This window comes from Schistocerca americana, chromosome 2 (assembly GCF_021461395.2).
Source record: "Schistocerca americana isolate TAMUIC-IGC-003095 chromosome 2, iqSchAmer2.1, whole genome shotgun sequence".
NCBI lineage: Eukaryota > Metazoa > Arthropoda > Insecta > Orthoptera > Acrididae > Schistocerca > Schistocerca americana.
The window spans coordinates 205977794-205999124 of record NC_060120.1 but is presented as its reverse complement, the minus strand read 5'-3'; the positions used below and the strand labels follow the sequence as shown (position 1 = coordinate 205999124).

Sequence of the window (21331 nt, the reverse complement as noted above, 5' to 3'; positions counted from 1 at the left end):
TTTTTATTGCAGATTACGATTCTACGGCCAAATCTACATACTTTTGTCTGAAGCATTTCCTTCCTTTCGCCACAGATGACGCTGTAATCAGAGGAACACAAATGGGTACCCCATCGTAATTTATGATATGATACTCAGTGGCCCTTGAAAGTCATTGGGACCGCACCTCCATGCTGTGAAGTTGGGCCAGGCCAGTATTTCGTAACTTTTACTTGGAACCCCATTCGCTTCGTCGTATTCCTCCGACAGATCGAACAGGGGAGTACTTGACGCAGCACTGTGGCCATGGCTCGCGACGATCTCTACTCTCCTTTTCCATTTCGAGTAAGTGTTCAAACGTAGTATCACCATCTGCAGTACACTTAATGATCCACTTTCGAAATGATCGTAAACAGGACAGAAGCATAGATGCGGGAATAGCAGCATCGCCGTTTCCGATGCTGTCGCCCATATCTTCACTGCCTGTTGGCACTTGCTGCTGCACTTCATCTTTTACATATCCCCAAAGGAAGAAATCCAGTGTCATCAAATCCGGCGACCTAGCAGAACAATTAACAGGGCCACTTCTCCAGATCCACCGACTAGTGTAAACACGATTTAATAGCTCCGGTGCTCCAATTACATAATGCCCCGGGAACTGTCATGCTGAAACCACATACGTTGTCGTACGTCGGAAACAACGTCTTACAGTTGTACCGGTAGTTCCTGTTTGTGCCCCTTCAACGTGCCGTCGATAAGATACGGACTAATGAGTTTGTTTCCTACGACGCCACAAGATATGTTAACCGACCAAGGACGCTGATGGTCAACTTGTTGTAACCAGTGGGGATTGTATTCACTCCAGTAATGCATGTTATCCCGGTAAAGGCAACCATGGTTTGTGAATGTAGACTCACTGGAAAATAGTTTCTCGGCAGATAACTTGGGGTCGATTGCATTTGTTGACGTGTCCATTTACAAACCACTACCCGGTTACGCAAATCGGCGCCATGCAATTCTTGATGCAGCGATTTGTGGTGTGGATAATCCTTAAGACGAAGCAATATTGTACATTACTACCTACGAACATATTCGAATCGCGGTGTAATTGCTTATCCGTGGGCTGTGGTGCACTGCCACTGTTACAGCTACTTCACTATCTTCTCCTTCAACAACAATTTGATATGCCAGACTACCAGTAAATGGTAGCTTTAATGCGCCGCTGCACATACTGAGTAAATGAGATAATGTCTCTGTCCATCCCGCTCACAGGTAACTCATCACCAGCAGCAACAAGGGCTTTACATTTATCACACCCATTAATGAATTTTAGTAAAGAAAGCTATACATAACGTCCTACGTACGACAATAGATTTTAGACTTGCTGTGGGATTTCTATTCTACTTGCATAATCCTTGTTCATCTCCTGATTTACAGTACGACCTGGTACACAACAGGTGCACCAAATTTCGGGCACCTATAATAATTAACAAGAAAAGGATAGTTGCTAGTCACCATATAGCGGAGATAGTGAGTTGCAGACAGCCACAACAAAAAGAGAAAATGAGCTTTCGGCTAACAAGGCCTTCGTCGACAATAGACAACGCGAACACACACACACACACACACACAGACACACACACACACACACACACACACTGGCAACCGCAACTCACACACACATGATCATAATCACCGACTATTTTCTTTGAAGGCCCTGTTGGCCGAAAGCTCATTTTCTGACAGTCTTTTTGTTGCGCCTATCTTCGATTCGGCACCTCAGCTATACAGTATCAACTATCTGCTTCACAGTACTGTTACTTTCTAGCTGGAATTTTACATTGTGTAATATCTAACAGATCGATATATCCTTTTCGAAAGCAAGAAAAAACACGATGCTCACAATTAAGCATGGATTATTTATGCAAGGTGTTAAAAATTATCCCATAATTTGAGAGGCGATGCCAACGGCCTTGTCGCAGTGGTAACACCGGTTCCCTCAGATCACCGAAGTTAAGCGCTTTCGGGCTGTGGTAACACTTGGATGGGTGACCATCCCGTCTGCCGAGCGCTGTTGGCAAGCGGGGTGCAATCAGCCCTCGTGAGGCTAAGTGAGGAGCTACTTGATTGAGGAGTAGCGGCGCCGGTCTCGTAAACCGACTTACGGCCCGGAGAGCGGTGTGCTGACCACGTGCCCCTCCATATCCTCATTCAGTGACGCCTGTGGGCTGACGATGACACGGCGGCCGGTCGGTACCTTTGGGCCTTCCAAGGCCTGTGCGGACGGAGTTTTTTTTTGAGAGGCGATAGTGTGGTCCAAAACAAGACAAAAATATCCAGTAAACATGGCTTCTAAAACGTATAAATTAAGAGCTGTGACCATTTGTTCAGTATTAAAAATTTGTTTCACACGAGCCTATATGAACAAATGCTCATAGCACTTAAGGTATACATTTAAGTGCGCATGTATATTGGACTGTTTTCTTGTTTTAGTCCATACTGCCACCTTTCAATATACGGTACAATTTTTTTAACATCCAGTATAACGAAACATTTGCCTGTGCGTTTAGGTCTCGCGCTGTGAGGGTTCCATACAAACTTCATTATTTATACAGACAGTTCATTCATATCGGAAATCGAGAATCTCGACTGCTTACCAACTTGTTATCAACAATGATGACAAAATATTAGTCCCAGGAATTGCAAGCCGTTCGAAAATGTTTTAATTTCAAGTCCGAAGTCGGATTTCAAATGACAAAAACATAATTTTTCGTGTGATACAATTACAAATTTACATAAACTGTGAAATCTTGCTTCATGCCAAAATTCATGATTCTAGCTGAACGGGAAGTAACTATAGTTTTGATGAGTGAGCTTTCGAGTGTCAAAATATGTCATAAATGGCCGTACCTCGTGACTTCACTGTCTTGGAAGCTTCACTTTCTTACTCCGTCAAGGGACAGTAGATATTAGCATGTGGCATAAATTTAAGCTTGATACGTTTACTCGTTCGAGAAAATGGGTTTTTGACAATTGGAGAGACAGATGGACTGACAATAAAGTAATCCAGCAGGGGTTCGATTTTTACCGACTGAAGTAAGGAACCTTAAAAAGAAACGAACTGTAAGTACACTGTGTTTTCATCAGTTTATGAACAATGTTCTGACACAAGGACACACAAATCTGGAAACGAATCCAGCTCAAACGCAGCCGATGTTCCTCACACCAGCGTTGAACGCTTGCTGAAGACGTGGACCCGACAAGCTCACCCTACGTATACAGGAGCCGGCCACAACCCATGGAGTTTGCACGATACCGGCGGGTTTTCAAACAGACACCTGTTAGTCCGTAAATTACCACTTCTTCAAATGCACATCACCAGCTAAAATGTGTATTTTCCGGAAGTTATAAATTTAATCTAGGTGAGTAGAAGCTACATTTGTGCTGTCTGAGGAAACGAAGGAAGAACATATTTGGCAACAGCTTCTCCGGTACACTGCTTGAATTCACGCGTTCAACTATTTATCTAGCTAACTTCAATAATAACAAAATCAGAAACGATTAATAATAATTTCCCAGTGTAACCTACCCTGCAACATCCTTACAAGCTTTTCAGGCCGTTCCCGACCGCCCTGTACAGGCTTTAGCTGGCGCAGTGAGCTATGTTCCGCGGACAGCGCGGCGGGCCGCCCCCATGTACCAGGTCACGACACACGGACTGGACGCTCTGTAATCTGCACCGTTCTCTCCATTCGACAACTGTGGCCTCTTTCATCACCCTCCTCTTTTCTCAATATTCGACATGTCTGGAAATTGCACAGCGCGGTTGTATCAATGATCTGCAATACCTGTGGATCGCTTTGCCTTTTCAAAGAAACGGAAGCACTGATTAACTTTATATGCTGTATAGCATAGAAGAGCAAATCAGAAAGTATATTTCTGCACTGGCAGGTTTTAGCTCCGCGGCTTCCACCGGGCACGAAGCTGGTGGCCTGCGACATCAGCACAAAGATGCTGGAGTTCTGCAGGCAGCACAACGCGCTACCGGGCACCATCACGTACGAGCAGCTAGACGTGGTTCAGCCCGACCTGGAGAACTCCGCCGTGTGGCAGTACGCGCCCTTCGGCAAGGTGTTCTGTTTGCTGCTGCTGCATTGGGTGCCCGACAACAGGTGTGTGCTCAGTTTGTCGCACTAACCCATACCGTACAACAGCTGGCCTGCCTTATTTCTCCGATTGTAATGCAAGGGGGTTACACTTGATCACTCCAGCTATGGATTGCTGTTGTGGTACTTCCACGAGTAAGAAATACAATAACAATCAATCATACATATTCTCCAATAATATTTTAAGTTTATCGATATGTATATCTTATGGTACGGACAAAACTAGATTTTGTAAGACTTGTTGTCAGACTGGCAGAAGAATGTGTTATGTATTAAAACGAAGTCACAGAGCACCATGCAACTACGAGGGCACGTCAAAGGGTAAAGAACACTGTTTAAAATAGAAATAAACTATTTTATATTCAGGCCAACCTCAGCTTTTCAATGACATGGCGTTAGGCAGAAGTCCGCTAACAGTTGGTTAAATTGATTTTCATTGAAGCACAATGGGTTTCTCTGCCTAAAGCCTCATCGTCAGGTGCAACATACGCGGTAAAAAGCAAAGTACAGCGTCACCATATAATGTGGATGTTAAAGTTAGTAAACGAATGTCAAAAGTATAGTCACAACTTAAAAAGATTGCAGACATACCGGTCGCTCCTAGTAAGGATTTACTATTCAGTGAATATCGTCATATGGCGTACCTTCATTTCTTAAAATTTGCCTGCATCAAAAAAGACGAAAGAAAATATTTTATAGTGAGTGGACGCTAAAAGTTTTTAAAAAAGGGACGGTTTAGCGTTAAAAAATTGTCACTACTAACATGATTTGTCACGACACTACGCAGATTACTGTGTGATAAGTGTCAGGTGACAGTATCTTAGCAGTGTGACAGAAGGGCAGGTCGGTGTAGGATAAAGCAAAAGCGCCCTGCATGACCGACAAGGAGAGACTAGCTGGCTGGCGGAACGGAAGCTATCCATGTGGACCGAGGCCCACAAGAAAGACAGGCCGCGGCGCGTACGTCACGAATGTAAGCGTGCGCTCGCTCGCTCGCTCAACTCAGCAGACGAAAACTACGTTTATACGTCTGTTAACTGGTAACTAAATGTGTACGTACAAACGAGAATTGCATCTTTTGCTGGAATCCGCTGTTATGGATTATTACTGTTATTAGTCCTAGAATGATACGAAGTCCAATACGGCTGTACTGAGGTACAATAAAATTAAAATCATGCCAAAATGATTATCAGCTGCATAAGGAACCACTTCTTGTATGAAATGAGGACTGTTAAGCAGAAGAGGCTAAATGCGATACACATTTATATCAAGTATTAGTCTTAAATTACATTTTGAGGTAGTACTGTTAATCGGTAGGACTTGGTTCAAATGGCTCTGAGCACTATGGGACTTAACATCTGTGGTCATCAGTCTCCTAGAACTTAGAACTACTTAAACCTAACTAACCTAAGGACATCACACACATCCATGCCCGAGGCAGGATTCGAAATCAGTAGGACTACATAATAGCAAATTCCAGTAGAAGATGCAATTCTCATTAGTGTGTTCACACCAAGCTGCAAGTTAACAGGTCTAGGAACGCATTTTGTCTGCTGAGCTGAGCGAGCGAACGAGTTCAGGCCTACCTTCGTGACGTACGCGCTGCGGCCTGTCTTTCTCGTGGGCCTCGATGTGGACGGTGTGACGTCATGTACTCATGGCTAGGAGCGCTGGGTCGATGCCTTTACACACGAGAATAATAGATAATTTTATTACGTTCTAAAACTAAATCATACAAACAATCAAAATTAGACAGAATGATGTGGTGCTTTAATTTCAATTGGTTATTCAACGTGAATTGTGCGTTTTCGTTTACTCTCTCTAACATATTCAAAATGTGGCCTTTTTCTTTCTTATGGAATATTTTTAAATTTTCTGAAGGGCTTGTGATGTTGTGTCCCTCTTCGCTAAGTGCGCCGTTAATTTAACTCGTGGGTTATTTAAGATAAGGTGTTCCTGAAATCTTATTTGAAATGACCTACCGGTTTGTCCTATATATTTATTACGGCAATCTTTGTATGTAAAACAGTATCCAGCCGCTTCATTATATTTGTTTACCAGAGCTCATATATTGGCTCTGAGCACTATGGGACTTACCAGAGCTTTTTGCCTGGGTTTACTGCTTCTATCCGAAAATGTAAAACACGCTGAAGTAATGTTTTACATCTCGTATGACTGCATTTTTTTCGCATACTGCACCCAGATATGGTATTCTAAAAGAAATAGAGCGTTCCTTTGCCTTCTCGGGTGGTGTTTTGCTTTGCCCTTCACCGAGCTGCGCTAACTCACACCGGAAAGACACTGCCACTTTATAGTTTCCACATAGTAACTTGCGTACTGCCGCGACGTGTTAGAAGTGACGGTATTTTATTGCCAATCCAGCCCCTTTTTGAAAACTTTTAGCGTCCGCTCATTATAAAATGTTTTCTTTTTTCTTTTTAGATGAAGACAAATTTTAAAGGCTGTAGCACACCACTGGTCTCCAGTTAGAACCGAAATTTTTTTTTTTACCAGGAGAGGACTTGGCAGATGTTCGACAAGTCAACTGGAAGAAAAATAAAAGCTGCAAAGGCGTACTGTTTACTGAATATGTTCCTTCTCGATATGCATAAAAAACAATGAAAGTTCATGATTCGCTCCAGGTTGTTCTGCAAGGCATCTTTGAACGAGAGACTACGGGGAGAGTAGTATAGATTTAGAAGCTGTAAAACTACTTTGGAGGAAATAAACCCCTCTGGTCTCTACGAGACATGAAAAAAATCTCATTCACGCTTTCAACTCAACGGAAAAAGAAGGAAAGGACACTATAGATGGGTACAGGGGAGAAGCTGCTGGTTTCATTAAAAACAAAACGGCATATCCCGTTGTGGCTTCTCCCCCACATCCCCCCGCCGTCCACAGTATCGGCATCTATTCGAGCTATGTGATATAGCAGAAGAAAATGAAGACAACATGGTCGTTATGAAATAATATTAGGAAAGTTGTTGGACGCGAAAACGTATCCCTTTCATCGTGCCAGAATGAGAATTTCAAAGATATCACAATTGGATGCAATGATAGTAAAAAAAATGCCGTCGATAGCGCCTTAGCTGCAAAATTCAGCAGAAGGGTCCTGCCCTGTCCCTAAGAGTCCGTTAGAAGAACATGTCGCTTTAATTCCGGGCTATGTACAACAATAGTATATTTGTAAAATAAATTAAAAAACTCTTTCATTAATCAGTTGGAGGATAGACATCTTAAATTTTTAGAAAAACTGTTCTTTGCCCCTAAAAGGTAGCAATTTTACAATTAGTCTATAATTTAATGCAACATTTGAAGCCACAGGAACAAAAAAGCTGTAGTCAGTAATTTTTTTATGGAATTAATGAATTGCAATTCTGAATTTTCACCAAGGTGTGCTCAATCTGCTGGTTTTCAAATAGCACAAGATATCAACAGAGAGCAAGGAATGATTACATTGAAGACCTATAACGACACTGAATTTACCGTTACATGTAATTTCATTTTTGTGCTCACATTTACAATGTTATCGTTCTCATAATGTGTTCGGCGTTGTGAACAGCAAGTTCAAGCCTGTTAATTTAACTTCGTTTGCATAATGTGAAATAAAAATCACCTTATTTTGTGTGGGGTTTTAGTATTAGTGTTGTACATTTTCACCACAAAATAGTTTTGTTGTAATTCGTTCATTTGATTCTTACAAAAAATCAAAAAGTCTTATGTGTCCTCCACTGGGGCAACGCCTCCTAAGACATTAATATTTTCACAGGCGCGCTGTCCAGAACATTCACAAGCTGTTGGTGCCTGGAGGAGAGACTGTCTTCAGCATAATAGCTAACATGGTGTTTTACACAGCGTTTGAAGAAATGGCGAAAGACTCGCGTTGGGCGCGGTACATGCAGGTAACCCTTAGGCCTACCCGATATTCTCCTAAATCTTAGAAATACTTGGGAAATTATGTTTAATAATTCTAAAAATGCCCTACCTCAGAAGAAGTCAACCTGTTTAGCCTGCCACCCACTTTTGTTTCTGTGTTAGTTGTAAAATTTTCTAACCGTCCACCGATTACACAGTAAATATGATTTATGAAGTAGGGATAAGTTTACTTTAGAAAATTTATAAAGCCGAGCTACATCAAGTTAAAACATACAATAGCCAGTCCTTCATTGTCAACCCTCTGCGGCGATCATCAACAGGAGTCTTCTGGTGTCCCGTGGTTAATGAACAGGGCTAATTATAGGGCAGAGAGAGGCATCCGAGCACTCAGTCTTCCAGAGTTTCATGTACGATAAGAACCGGAAGATGCGGTATTACCGGTCAAGCTGATAACAATAAATTATACTGCACTATCCCTTGGAATATGGCTGAACTGGAATGCAATCACACTACTGTCTATGGCTCTACGTTGTCTAGGTGTCTGATTGCATCAGCCGGATCTTGTTCAATTGATAATTCACATGAACGCAGTTCCCTCGAACTGTACAAACAAATGAGTTACAATAAATTTTGTGGCCAATGCAAAGAGTTTGCAATAAATTTAAAAAATGTATTTCAGCAGATTCCATAAACTCTTTTCCTGGTGCCTTTTGTCCGCCTCAACTGGTATTTAAAGCAAAATCGTGCACCAGATGTGCTTAAAATGAAATGTGAAAGTCCATAGATCGTCTCGTGTACCTCCATACAACGTAGATAACAATGTAAAATTTCTAAATTGTGAGCGCTGATGCGCCAAGTAAGTCACTGTTCGAATGATACGAGGGCTTGTAGAAAAGCAATGCCTCCGAATTTTTAATTATGTTCTCTATACTGGTAGAGGTACTAAAGGTCTGGTTTATTTCTCAGTCGACGGACGTAAGATGGTTTCGAATTGTAGCGTGTTAAATAGCGGTATGTACCGCAACTATGTCGGTGCGTAAGAAACAATGTGTTGTAATGGAGTGTCTAACCGCAGACAACGTGCATCCAATTGAAATCCATAGAAGAATGAAAGCTATGTGTGGTGATGATTGTATCGACATCACTAATGTCCGACGCTGGGCTGTTCGTGCTCGTAATGAAGGGAGAAAAAATCGTCGAAGGAGACCAAGAGATGAATACAGTAAGTAGATTCAGAACCATGTAGTCTGCAGTATTTATTTGGGTATGAAGAGACTTGCACAGTGTAGAATAGCATGGAGAGCTGCATCAAACCAGTCTTCGGACAGAAGGCCACAATAACAACAACCTCATTGTCAGTGACAGAGCACAATCTCTTTCCAAAGCTTAAAGAACAGCTTAGAAGACTTCGCTTTAATAGCGATGAAGCAGTGTAATTAGAGGTAAGGTTTTGGTTCCGTCAGAAAGTCAAATATTCTACAATGGCTGATCAACAAACCGGCCTCTAGCTGGGGGGATGTCTTCGTCACCAAGGTGACTGCGTTGAGAAATAAGTCTATAGACACGAAAAATAATGAAGTAGATATTAATAAAGCTTGTTTAATTTAAAAAGTTTTGTGATTTTTCGAATTAAAAAAGTTTGGAGTCATTCAAGTTCAGCACATCCTCGCAAATACGATTCTCGACTGAACTCAAGCCACAAACCTAGCGGGTATCCCGGGAGGAGTGATCAGTATTGAGGAATATGACAGGAACGATCATTCGAAGCAACAATGCCCAGTAAACATTGACTGCAAAATTCATGATTAATGAGCCTTGAGCACCTGTTCATCATCGATACTGTGAAACCAATCGCACATCGACAACGACCATATACTCTGCAACTTACGCAGAATCGTCACTGGAGAGTGGGACAAACTGGACCAGGGCTGGCTTGATAATCTCATCGAAGATACATAAGCAAAGGTTTAAAGTCTGAACATATTAACGTTGGCCCAGGAATGCTGTGAAAAACCTCCAGTGGGAAGCAGAGGATTTTGTCCTTACACAAATGTCTGTGTGTTTGATTTGGTGATCTGAACACATCCCAAATGAAAACAATCGCATGATTGAAGCCAATTTTTGTTTTCTGTCCAGTGAATTTCCAAGTGAAAGGGCGATGCACAACATTTGTTGTTGCGTGTATTTTTTGAGGAAATAAATGCAGATGTCTCGAAGTGTTTGGGTGACAATTTGCCTATTCTTTCATTTCTCCAGAGAGTGGAGAATTCAGCATACGTCCTATGTCCAGAACATCTGGTATGAATTTCGCCTTGATCATTAATAATAAACTTTATCATCATTGCTTTTTCTCAATTCTATTACAATATGTAGATTTTATTTTAGCAAAACGGATTGCTCTTCATAACCTCACTTCGAGAGCCAAACTGCTGAGCAGACAGCTCTCACAACGCAAGCACTTTCGGCGCTGAGGTGTCATCAAGAGCAACCACTCGTGACAGACGAGACTTGTTACATTGGTACAACGCCAGAGGTCCTGCAGTAGACTCACTTGTCACGAGTAGTCAATGGAGACAACAAAATCGTTCACGTGAAAGGGGCTTTAGACATACTCTGGCGAGACTTTCCAAAATAACCAGTTCTTAGGAGCCGAATCTGCACCAGTATATCATTACGACTTCTGCAGGGTGAGAATTATTGAACTATTTGAATAAAACGTAAATTAGTTACAAACTACGGCGTGCACACAACTTATTCAACATATGAACATCACTACAAAGATTCGGATTTAGATTACGACATGTTCGATATTGCAGCCATCATTGGCGATGATGTGGCGCAGACGAATAAGAAAATTCTGCATGATACGCTGAAGTGTCGGAACAGCGGTGGGGTCGATGACCACCTGAATGGCTGTTTGCAGCTCAGAGATGGTTTTGGGGTTATTGCTGTAAACGTGTCGTTAATATAGCCCCACAAAAAGGTGTCGCATGTGTTCCGATCCAGAGAATATGGTGGCCAGTTGAGGCCCATGCAGTGGCTTCTGAGTACCTGAGAGCCATAATGAGTGTCCCCAAAGTGTTCTTCCAGAACATCAAACACTCTCCTGTTTCGATGGGGTCGAGCTCCGTCTTTCACGAACCATATCTTGTCGAAATGAGGGTCACTTTGTATAATGGAGATGGAACCATCTTCCAAAACCGTCACGTGCCGTTCGGTAGTCACCGTGGCATCAACCATCAACGAATATCGAACCGACAATCCGTGACTGGACACTGCCCACCACAGAGTCACCTGCTGAGAGTGAAGAGACTTCTCGATCGCGAAAATCGGATTATCAGTCCCCCCAGTGCGTTTATTTTGGTTACTGGCGAACCCATCCAAATGAAGGTGGCCTTTGTTGCTAAGCCAAACAACAATGCGCATGCTAATTCCCATCATGCTACGCAGCCAACAGTGCAGTAACAGTGCAGTTTGAACTTCCTAACGCAAACCATTCAGAGAAGCTATGACGATTTTATTACATGTAGTTCAATAATTGCCCCCCCCCCTCCCCCCGTATAACACTAAGGTCAGTTAAATTCTAATGTGCGCTTTTGTGCTGATTAATTCAAGATGTTACAATAAGATGTGAATGAAGTGTTTCTCACTCAGGATATTTCCACACTATCACGAGTAGACATAATTTAACTTCGTTTATTTGAACAAGTAAACTTCGAACACAAACAGTCACTGTTTCTTAAACAGCGCAACAGAAGAAAGTAAACGTTTTCCAGCGATTCTTCCTAGTATTGTGAAGGAAAGTTTCATCACAAATAACTGTTCTTAAACGAAACCGGAATAGATTCTTGAGGGCTTAGATTACGTTCTCGTGAGCAATGAAAAGTCTGTCTTCAAAACAAAGTACGTATCCAAAGTTGTATCGCACGGGCAGTACGACTTGTCCACGGCGCGGAACACAAAGGCTCAGAGCGCAGGTCGCGGGCGACGTCCCATCTGAGGCTGTGTCCAAATAGTGGTGGTACTTGAGTCGCTGGCTGGCGAAGACAGAACTTTCTCTAGCCGGCTCCGTGCTGGTGTAACCTCCCCACCGAAAATTTTAAATGATATTAATTTAAATGCTAATGGGCATTGAGCTAAGTGTAAGCTCCCCAGAGAAATTTTGAAACACAATAGTTGAATGTTAACAAGAATACAACCTAACGTAAGCTCCCAGCAAATAAATTTAATGACAATGACAACTAAACAAAAATTAGCAATCTGACCCAAGTATAAGTTCCTCACAAAAATAATGAAAGTCAATTCAGTGATAAGAAAATCTCAGTGATAATGATAACTCAATTAAACCGAAATATCGGTCTTTGGCCCTGTGCAAAAAATCATAATTAATTTCTTACCTCATTGAAACTGCATGTCAAATTTCTGCTCTTATTGTTGGCCACGGCTTGGAGGAACTGCATCACAAGTAATATTTTTTTTTTTTTTTTTAAATTTAACTAAAAATTTTCCTTAAAGGAAATGGAAGGAAATCGTTCGTTCAATTAAATAGTACTTTTGTTAAAAATATTGCTTTGAAATCAAAATTATTATTGGGGCGATTGTTGCACAAATTAGTTACAGTTAATTTACATTATTAGCTGAGCGCATTTAAAAATAATATACCTCATCCTGAATCTTGATCAGAGTGCCATGTCGACGCTCGCCGACTCCTCACACACAACTGTACTCGACTGCTACTACCGACATACTGCACTGCTCACAGACTGCCCACTGACTACTGCTCGCAACTGTACTGCACGACTACTACTGACAGAGTACCGCTCGCAACTCTCGCGCGGTCAAGCGCAGACTAGCCACGATAAATGGCTCTCTGGTCAGAGACTCTGCAATGCCTCGCCATCGCCGCCACACAACATACGTATTTCATAACCCTCCACTGGGGGGGCAAAAATTTGGCAGCGATCGTGAGTCATTTGGACTTACCAAGCGCGGCAAAATTTTTTCTATAATTAATCAACTTGTACAATTTACCGAATATTTAGATACATGAATTAAATGTTGGGCACATGCACCGAGTACAAAACATTTCAGACAAAGTCAAGATATGAGTACAAAACATATTCGCAGATCAGAAAAATGTATATACAAATTATTTGACAGATAACAAAGTGCACACGCACTGAAAAAATTCTTTAGCATTTTCAGAACAAATAAACAGAATGGCAAAAAATCATGTTGACAAGTGACATGAGTGCACATGCACTGCAGTTGAGAACATATTAGCAAATGACGAAATGTATATACAATGAGTAACAAATGACATAAGTGCAAACGCACTGAAGTGTTGAACATACAGAATGAGTACAAATCATATTGAAAAATGAGAAAAGTGCACAGGCACTGAAGTTCAGTAGAAAGCATATTAGCACATAAGTGCACATGCACTGTAGTTCAGAACATATCATCAAAATAAAATGTACACTCCTGGAAATGGAAAAAAGAACACATTGACACCGGTGTATCAGACCCACCATACTTGCTCCGGACACTGCGAGAGGGCTGTACAAGCAATGATCACACGCACGGCACAGCGGACACACCAGGAACCGCGGTGTTGGCCGTCGAATGGCGCTAGCTGCGCAGCATTTGTGCACCGCCGCCGTCAGTGTCAGCCAGTTTGCCGTGGCATACGGAGCTCCATCGCAGTCTATAACACTGGTAGCATGCCGCGACAGCGTGGACGTGAACCGTATGTGCAGTTGACGGACTTTGAGCGAGGGCGAATAGTGGGCATGCGGGAGGCCGGGTGGACGTACCGCCGAATTGCTCAACACGTGGGGCGTGAGGTCTCCACAGTACATCGATGTTGTCGCCAGTGGTCGGCGGAAGGTGCACGTGCCCGTCGACCTGGGACCGGACCGCAGCGACGCACGGATGCACGTCAAGACCGTAGGATCCTACGCAGTGCCGTAGGGGACCGCACCGCCACTTCCCAGCAAATTAGGGACACTGTTGCTCCTGGGGTATCGGCGAGGACCATTCGCAACCGTCTCCATGAAGTTGGGCTACGGTCCCGCACACTGTTAGGCCGTCTTCCGCTCACGCCCCAAGATCGTGCAGCCCGCCTCCAGTGGTGTCGCGACAGGCGTGAATGGAGGGACGAATGGAGACGTGTCGTCTTCAGCGATTAGAGTCGCTTCTGCCTTGGTGCCAATGATGGTCGTATGCGTGTTTGGCGCCGTGCAGGTGAGCGCCACAATCGGGACTGCGTACGACCGAGGCACACAGGGCCAACACCCGGCATCATGGTGTGGGGAGCGATCTCCTACACTGGCCATACACCACTGGTGATCGTCGAGGGGACACTGAATAGTGCACGGTACATCCAAACCGTCATCGAACCCATCGTTCTACCATTCCTAGACCGGCAAGGGAACTTGCTGTTCCAACAGGACAATGCACGTCCGCATCTATCCCGTGCCACCCAACGTGCTCTAGAAGGTGTAAGTCAACTACCCTGGCCAGCAAGGTCTCCGGATCTGTCCCCCATTGAGCATGTTTGGGACTGGATGAAGCGTCGTCTCACGCGGTCTGCACGTCCTGCACGAACGCTGGTCCAACTGAAGCGCCAGGTGGAAATGGCATGGCAAGCCGTTCCACAGTACTACATCCAGCATCTCTACGATCGTCTCCATGGGAGAATAGCAGCCTGCATTGCTGCGAAAGGTGGATATACACTGTACTAGTTTCGACATTGTGCATGCTCTGTTGCCTGTGTCTATGTGCCTGTGGTTCTGTCGGTGTGATCATGTGATGTATCTGACCCCTGGAATGTGTCAATAAAGTTTCCCCTTCCTGGGACAATGAATTCACGGTGTTCTTATTTCAATTTCCAGGAGTGTATATACAATATAAAAGACAAGAGTGCACATATACTGTACTTCAGAACAAATCGAAAAAATGTCTTTAGCATTTTCACAACAAATAAACATAATGGCAAAAAAAATCATGTCGACAAGTGACATAAGTGTACTCGCACTGGAGTTCAGCAAATCGAAAAAATGTATAGCCCATGAACATAAATGATCTTAGCAAAAAATGATTTTCACTATGTGACAAGAATTAGGACAGGAAAGGGAAGGATTGCATCATGGTTGTAGCACTTTAGATTGCACACAGCTGTTCTTTCCACAGAAGTACAACACCAAGTGACACAATTTGAAGCTCTTTTCCCATCAGAATTTATCAGCGTAGCCAAGACACTGAACTGTCGTAGTAATATTCCATGTTTTCATTTTGGCAGTACATCAGGTACACCAAACAGTGGGACCATAATAACGTCTTCATCGCTCACGGTGGTGGACAGCATGTCGTATCAACACCACGCTCTTACAAGGCACACCAACGTAGAATTAGTGCAAAAACCAAATATAGTGCTCCATGATCATGAGGATGGACAGGACAAATGCATATTGCAGTAATTGAGAGTAGTTAGCTCATAAGGTGAAGGACATTAAGTCACATAATAGGCTTCATTGAGAATTACAGTAGTAGTTTGCGGCATTCATAGCCCAGTTATTGAACATTTCTGTACCAAGTATGTAGTATTACAGAATAATGTTCATAAAATTAAATTATTGGCATCATGGGTAATCGTATTACAATAAACAGTGGCAGTCCTTGGCCAGTTACAAAGCATATTTAGTATGACAGAATAATGTTCATCAGAAGTCTTAATTGAAGAGGAGAGTCAATTATTGGCCTAGCATTAACATAATACATTGAGTGATACAAATTATTGGCACTCATTGGCCATTTACCAAAACATGAAAAGTCAACATTGAAAAGAAGAGCTAATTAATGGCATAATTAATAACATAATTCATTTAGTGACATTAATTATTGGCACTCAGTGGCCAGTTATAGAACATGAAAAATCATAATTCATTTAATTAGATTAATTATTGGCACTCAGTGGCCAGTAAGTATTGAATAGTATAAAACATTGTTCATCATTCAGTATTATTCAGAACTTTCTTAAATGAGTAGCATTATTTGAAACTGGTGATACACACCATTAAGAAGTCATGATTAAAAATCAGTTAATTACAGTCATAGCATTAATAATCATGGGCATTATAAGTAGTCTCATTACAATAAACAGTGGCAGTTATTTGCCCGTTACAAAGCATTATTTTATATATATATTTTTTTTGTATCATTAAGAAGTCATTACTGAAGTGACATACTATTCAGAGCTGATCAGTATTATTCAGAATTCTCTTAAACTAGTAATATTATTTGGGACTGGTAATACATTTTTTTGTTAGCAATGCATTGCTTAGGGTAATTATAGGGGAAAGCAAGAGAGAAGAATTTGCTTCTGGGTTATTGGTATAAATGAAAAATGTGTAACGTCATTCGTCATAAGTCAGCTGTGGCAAGATTATGAAACAAGTAGAGTATATGTAACCACATTCATAGATTTAATGAACAACTGCTTATAGCACATTAATCTCATAAATAATTTCTCCTGCAAAAAACATATAAAAATGAATTATTAAGCTGAAAAGAGAAATGCATTTTATGCTGAAAAGTAGTGAACTTTGAATTAACAGGTAGTGAAATGTGTATAAAAAATGTGTTCCAGAGCTGTCCTTTCCAAAACCTTCAGTCATTATACTGTGCAATATAACACTTGCTGTCAAAACGAACTGCAACAAATACTTAAATAACTACATAGCCTAAATATAACTTCAACATTATCCTCATCTGCAAAGAAAAAAACTTCATTATCCATATCATCAAAAACTCCATTATCATCATCACCTGTAAAGAAAAACTTCATTATTCATAGCAGCATATTCTTCATCATTATTCATCAGCATTCATTATCATCTGCAAAAAATCACTTCATTACTCATTACACAACTATTCCTTATCTCTAGCATATTTCATCACTAAAACTAAGATGTGTAGTTCTGTCTGACAGCCTGCATCAATCACCTTGTATTCTGAAAGAAAAAATTAGTTAAGACTGCTATTCTACGATGAGTATAGTATATTCTTGTTAATGCTTGTTAATCCTGATCCATTTACTCTTCCTCATAAAGTTATTGCATCTTCTTTCGTTTATTCCGTAGGTGAAATTCCCATTTCTGTTGAATTTATTTCTTACACGCATCATTTCTTTCTGAAATTGATGAACACAGATTAATGTCTTCCATTTAAATTATATACCCACTAAATAATGACTGGTTTATGGTGACATAATTATCCATACAGCATAACATGACAGAAAACGTAATATGTCAAAGACATTGACAGTGTTCAGATGCAAAAATGTACACAGAATAATACAATGCAGCAGCAAAAAACGTATAACAGTCACCATCTTGAGATGTCATAGGGCAACAAAAATGTCAAAGTCAACTGTTGTGTATTATATCTTAACTATTTCACAGTGCATACAAACAGAACTGGAATACAATCATACACACAAAAAAAAAAATTGAAAATGTGCACGGTCTGATGTGTAACGACAAGAAGAGCGACCTGCTAACCTTACCTTGCCGGGCACTTGCCAAGAAAAAATACGATAATCATCAGTAATTAGTCATGTGAATATAATTGCATAAATGGTCATAAAAAATTAGTAAATGGCATCATAGTGTGTTGAATCATAAAGTGTCTTCATTCAATAAAGGGTTTAATATTTGACCAATGGTGGTTGCCTTTCGATTTTCTGGTTCTCAAAGTTTCGACGTGTACCACATTGGGATGAGGAATGCTGCGAATCCGATATGGACCTGCGTATAGAAGTTCAAATTTACTGCACTTACCTTTTATTCTGCTGGATAAATAGTGTGTACGTACTAATATTTTCTGTCCAATGTGAAAGTCGCGGCGTGTACAAACCTGTTTTTGCTGTCTTCTCCGGCAGTCTGCGGCACGTTTGATGTTGTTCAGCGCAATGTCAATTATTTCGTGGTGTCTTAGTCGGCGACGGGTAGGGAAGTTTACTAATTCTTTGATTTTGTTTGGTGGTTCAACGTTTTTCAGGTTAACATGCGGAGATAGCATAGTGGATTCATTTGGAATGGAATTAATTACATCTTGGAATGAGAATATGTGTTTATCCCAATTAATGTGTCTTTTGTGGCAGTATATTCTACACAGTTTACCAATTTCTTTCATTAATCGTTCACAGGGGTTCGAAGAAGCATGGTACTTGGATATATAGATCGGAGAAATGTTTCTAGCTCGTAACATACGTGTCCATGTAGCAGAACGAAATTGTGATACATTATCGGAAATTACTTTCATCACATGCCCTACATGAAATAGAAAATGTTTTACAGATGCTTTCGAAACGGCTTTAGCAGTAGCTTTGCGTAACTGAGTGAAAGTAACAAATTTTGAAGTGAGCTCAACAGCGACAAAGATGTAGCAAAAACCTCTGTTAGTTCTCGGAATTGGACCAAAAATGTCTACTGCGGCCATATGTCTTAATTTAACAGGTACAATGGGATATAATGGAGGAATATGTGAAGTGGTGTCTGACTTAGCTTTCTGGCAAATTTTACAAGATGCTAAAACTCGTCGTACACGTTTCTCCATGTTGGTAAAATAACAGTTCTGTCTCAGTATAAGAAAACATTTTCTTGCTCCGTAATGTGCGTAACTTAAATGAGTGTACCAGATTAATTTGTTAACCAGTTCGTCATGAATGCATAATAACCAGTTGTTGCTGTCAGGATGAGAGCGGCGAAACAGAATGTCATTGCTTACAGTGTAATGGTTTCTAATCGTAACATTATTCCTATCTTGCCAAAGGTGTTTAATTTCTTTCCACACATTGTCTTTATTTTGTTCTTGTGCTATGTCCTGTAATGACGACGAAATAAAATTTTCAAATGCTACTTGCTGAATGTACATGACACTGAAATTTGCTTTGCAGAAGTTGGTTGCTACGTCTTGCTGATTGTTGCTGAGAGAACGCGATAGTGCGTCTGCTATAACATTTTGTGTGCCGGGAATGTGAACTATTGTAAAATTAAATTCCTGTAAATAAAGTTTCCATCTGCTTAATCTGTCGTGTGTGAATTTAGCCGAAAGTAAAAATTGTATCGCTCTGTGGTCTGTGTAGATGGTGGTATGTCTGCCATAAAGAAAGTGCCTAAATCTCGTGAAAGCCCATACAACACATAATGTTTCCAGTTCTGTAACGGAATAATTTCGTTCAGCTGGTGACAAAATGCGACTTGCAAATGCGATGTTTTTAATTACTATTGAACCATCTTCTTCTATTTCCTGGAAAATATGTACGCCTAAAGCGATGTTGGAACTGTCAGTGGCAATGGAAAAATTTCTAGTAAGATCTGGGTGCGACAAAAGTGGAGCATTCAACAAAGCACGTTTCAGGTTCACAAATTCAGAATGTGCTTGCTTATCCCAAGACCAAATACTGTTTTTACCTGTTAATTGGCATAATCTAGGTGTGTCCAAAGCAGAGTGATGAATAAATTTACGAAAAAAGTTAATTAAGCCCAAAAAACTCCGTAATTGCTTCTTCGTCGTAGGAACAGTAATGTCACGTAGAGCTTGAAGTTTTTCCGGATCTGGCGCAATGCCTTCTGCTGAAATTACGTGTCCAAGAAATTTTATAGAAGTTTTGCCAAAGTGCGATTTTCTAAGATTAACTGTGAGTCCTTGTGCATGGAAAGTTTGTAACAGACGTTCAAGAATCATATGGTGTTCAGTCCAGTTAGCTTATGCGATAAGAATGTCGTCTACGTACGTCGTAATTCTGTCTTTAAGTTCTGTCGGAAGTATTGTGTTCAAACCGCGAATAAAAGCTGCAGAAGAAATAGTTAACCCGAATGGTAATTTACAAAATTGATAACAGTCGCCAAAACAAAGAAATGCTGTGTATTTTCTGCAATTGGGATGAAGTTGAATTTGCCAAAATCCCGATTTCAAATCTAGTGTGGAATAAATAGCTGTACCGTGAAATTTCTGTAGAAATTCCTCTAAAGTCTGTGGCCGATCTGTTTCATTAATAACAATGTCATTAATGTGACGTGAATCAAGTACAAGGCGAAGTGAGCCATCTTTTTTCTTAACAATATGTAACGGGTTTATGTACGGACTAACTGCCGGTTCAATAATTCCTTGGTCAAGCATATCCTGCAACTCTTTTTTAACCTGTTCTCTGTGGATATATGGAATGGGATAATGCTTTGCTTTAAATGTGTCGTGCTGTTTCACTTGAAATTCATACATAAAACCCGACATAGTACCAGGAATGTTGTCAAAAACTGGAGCTTGCTGTAAAAGAATTTTGTGTAATTGCGTTCGTTCGTCGTCTGTAGTTGCACTGCTTTGTTTAACTTTATCGGAAATCATCTGTATTACGTCGTAGTCAGCTTCGTCTAGAGTATTATAGTTGTGTACGTACGTCACAATATTAGTAAAAGCGTTGCGCCAAATCCTGATTATATCTAAGCAACTAAGAGCAGATATGTGGGATTACAGTCTATGTTACGTGACACGGAAATGACCTCTGTGCGATTAATTGTTTGCTCTTCCGCAGATAGTGAGTGCTGAAATTCTAAAGCAAATAGTATATTTTCATCCTTCAACATTAAATAAGAATTCTGAAAATCAATAACTGCGTCATGTTGTACCAGAAAATTCGTACCTAAAATAACATCTGTTGTCAATAAAGGGACAATCCAAAAATTAGAGTGAGAAGTGTGACCTGCAATACAAAATGATAAATGCGTCTGTAATTTAATGTCTACACCTTTACTCGATACTGCTCCTTTTACTTTCAATTTGCCTAAAGGTAATGTCGGATAGGTATTCTCTTTGTTACACTCGTTAAAAGTTTCTTCATTTATTACTGATATAGGTGATCCGGAATCGATTACTGCTGAAAATTTCGATGAACCAATTTTAATTTCGATGACAGGATGTGAAATAGTTTTCTGAACAAATGGTCTTTCCTGCAAGAGAGTGTCTCTGATATCGTCAAAAGTAATTACATTTTCGTGGACAACATTTTGTGTGTCTAAAGTAGTGCTTGTATTATTGGAAGATGCGACCTGTGCAGTATCTAGTCAGATTCTATCTGATGTGTTACTATTTTCAGCTGGATGTTGTGGCATTTCTACTATTTGAACAGTTCTATTACTTCTTCCAGACGTATTACGCTCTGGATGATACCTACTGTCGGGTTCATTCATGAGAATAGGTTCTTGTGTATAATTTTGCTGTTGGTATGTCCGACTGTTGTTAGATGTACG

The 21331-nt window shown here is 40.8% G+C and overlaps 1 protein-coding gene across 1 annotated transcript in view; it reads left to right on the top strand.

Moving 5' to 3' along the window:
- Positions 1–285: 285 nt before the first annotated feature.
- LOC124593881 (juvenile hormone acid O-methyltransferase-like) overlaps positions 286–21331 on the top strand; it is a 36206-nt gene continuing 15160 nt past the window's right edge. Inside the window, exons 1-3 of the mRNA XM_047132228.1 lie at positions 286–324; positions 3931–4151; positions 7915–8047. Of these exons, the coding sequence (XP_046988184.1) occupies positions 286–324; positions 3931–4151; positions 7915–8047 (393 nt within the window). The remainder of the gene's footprint in view (positions 325–3930; positions 4152–7914; positions 8048–21331) is intronic.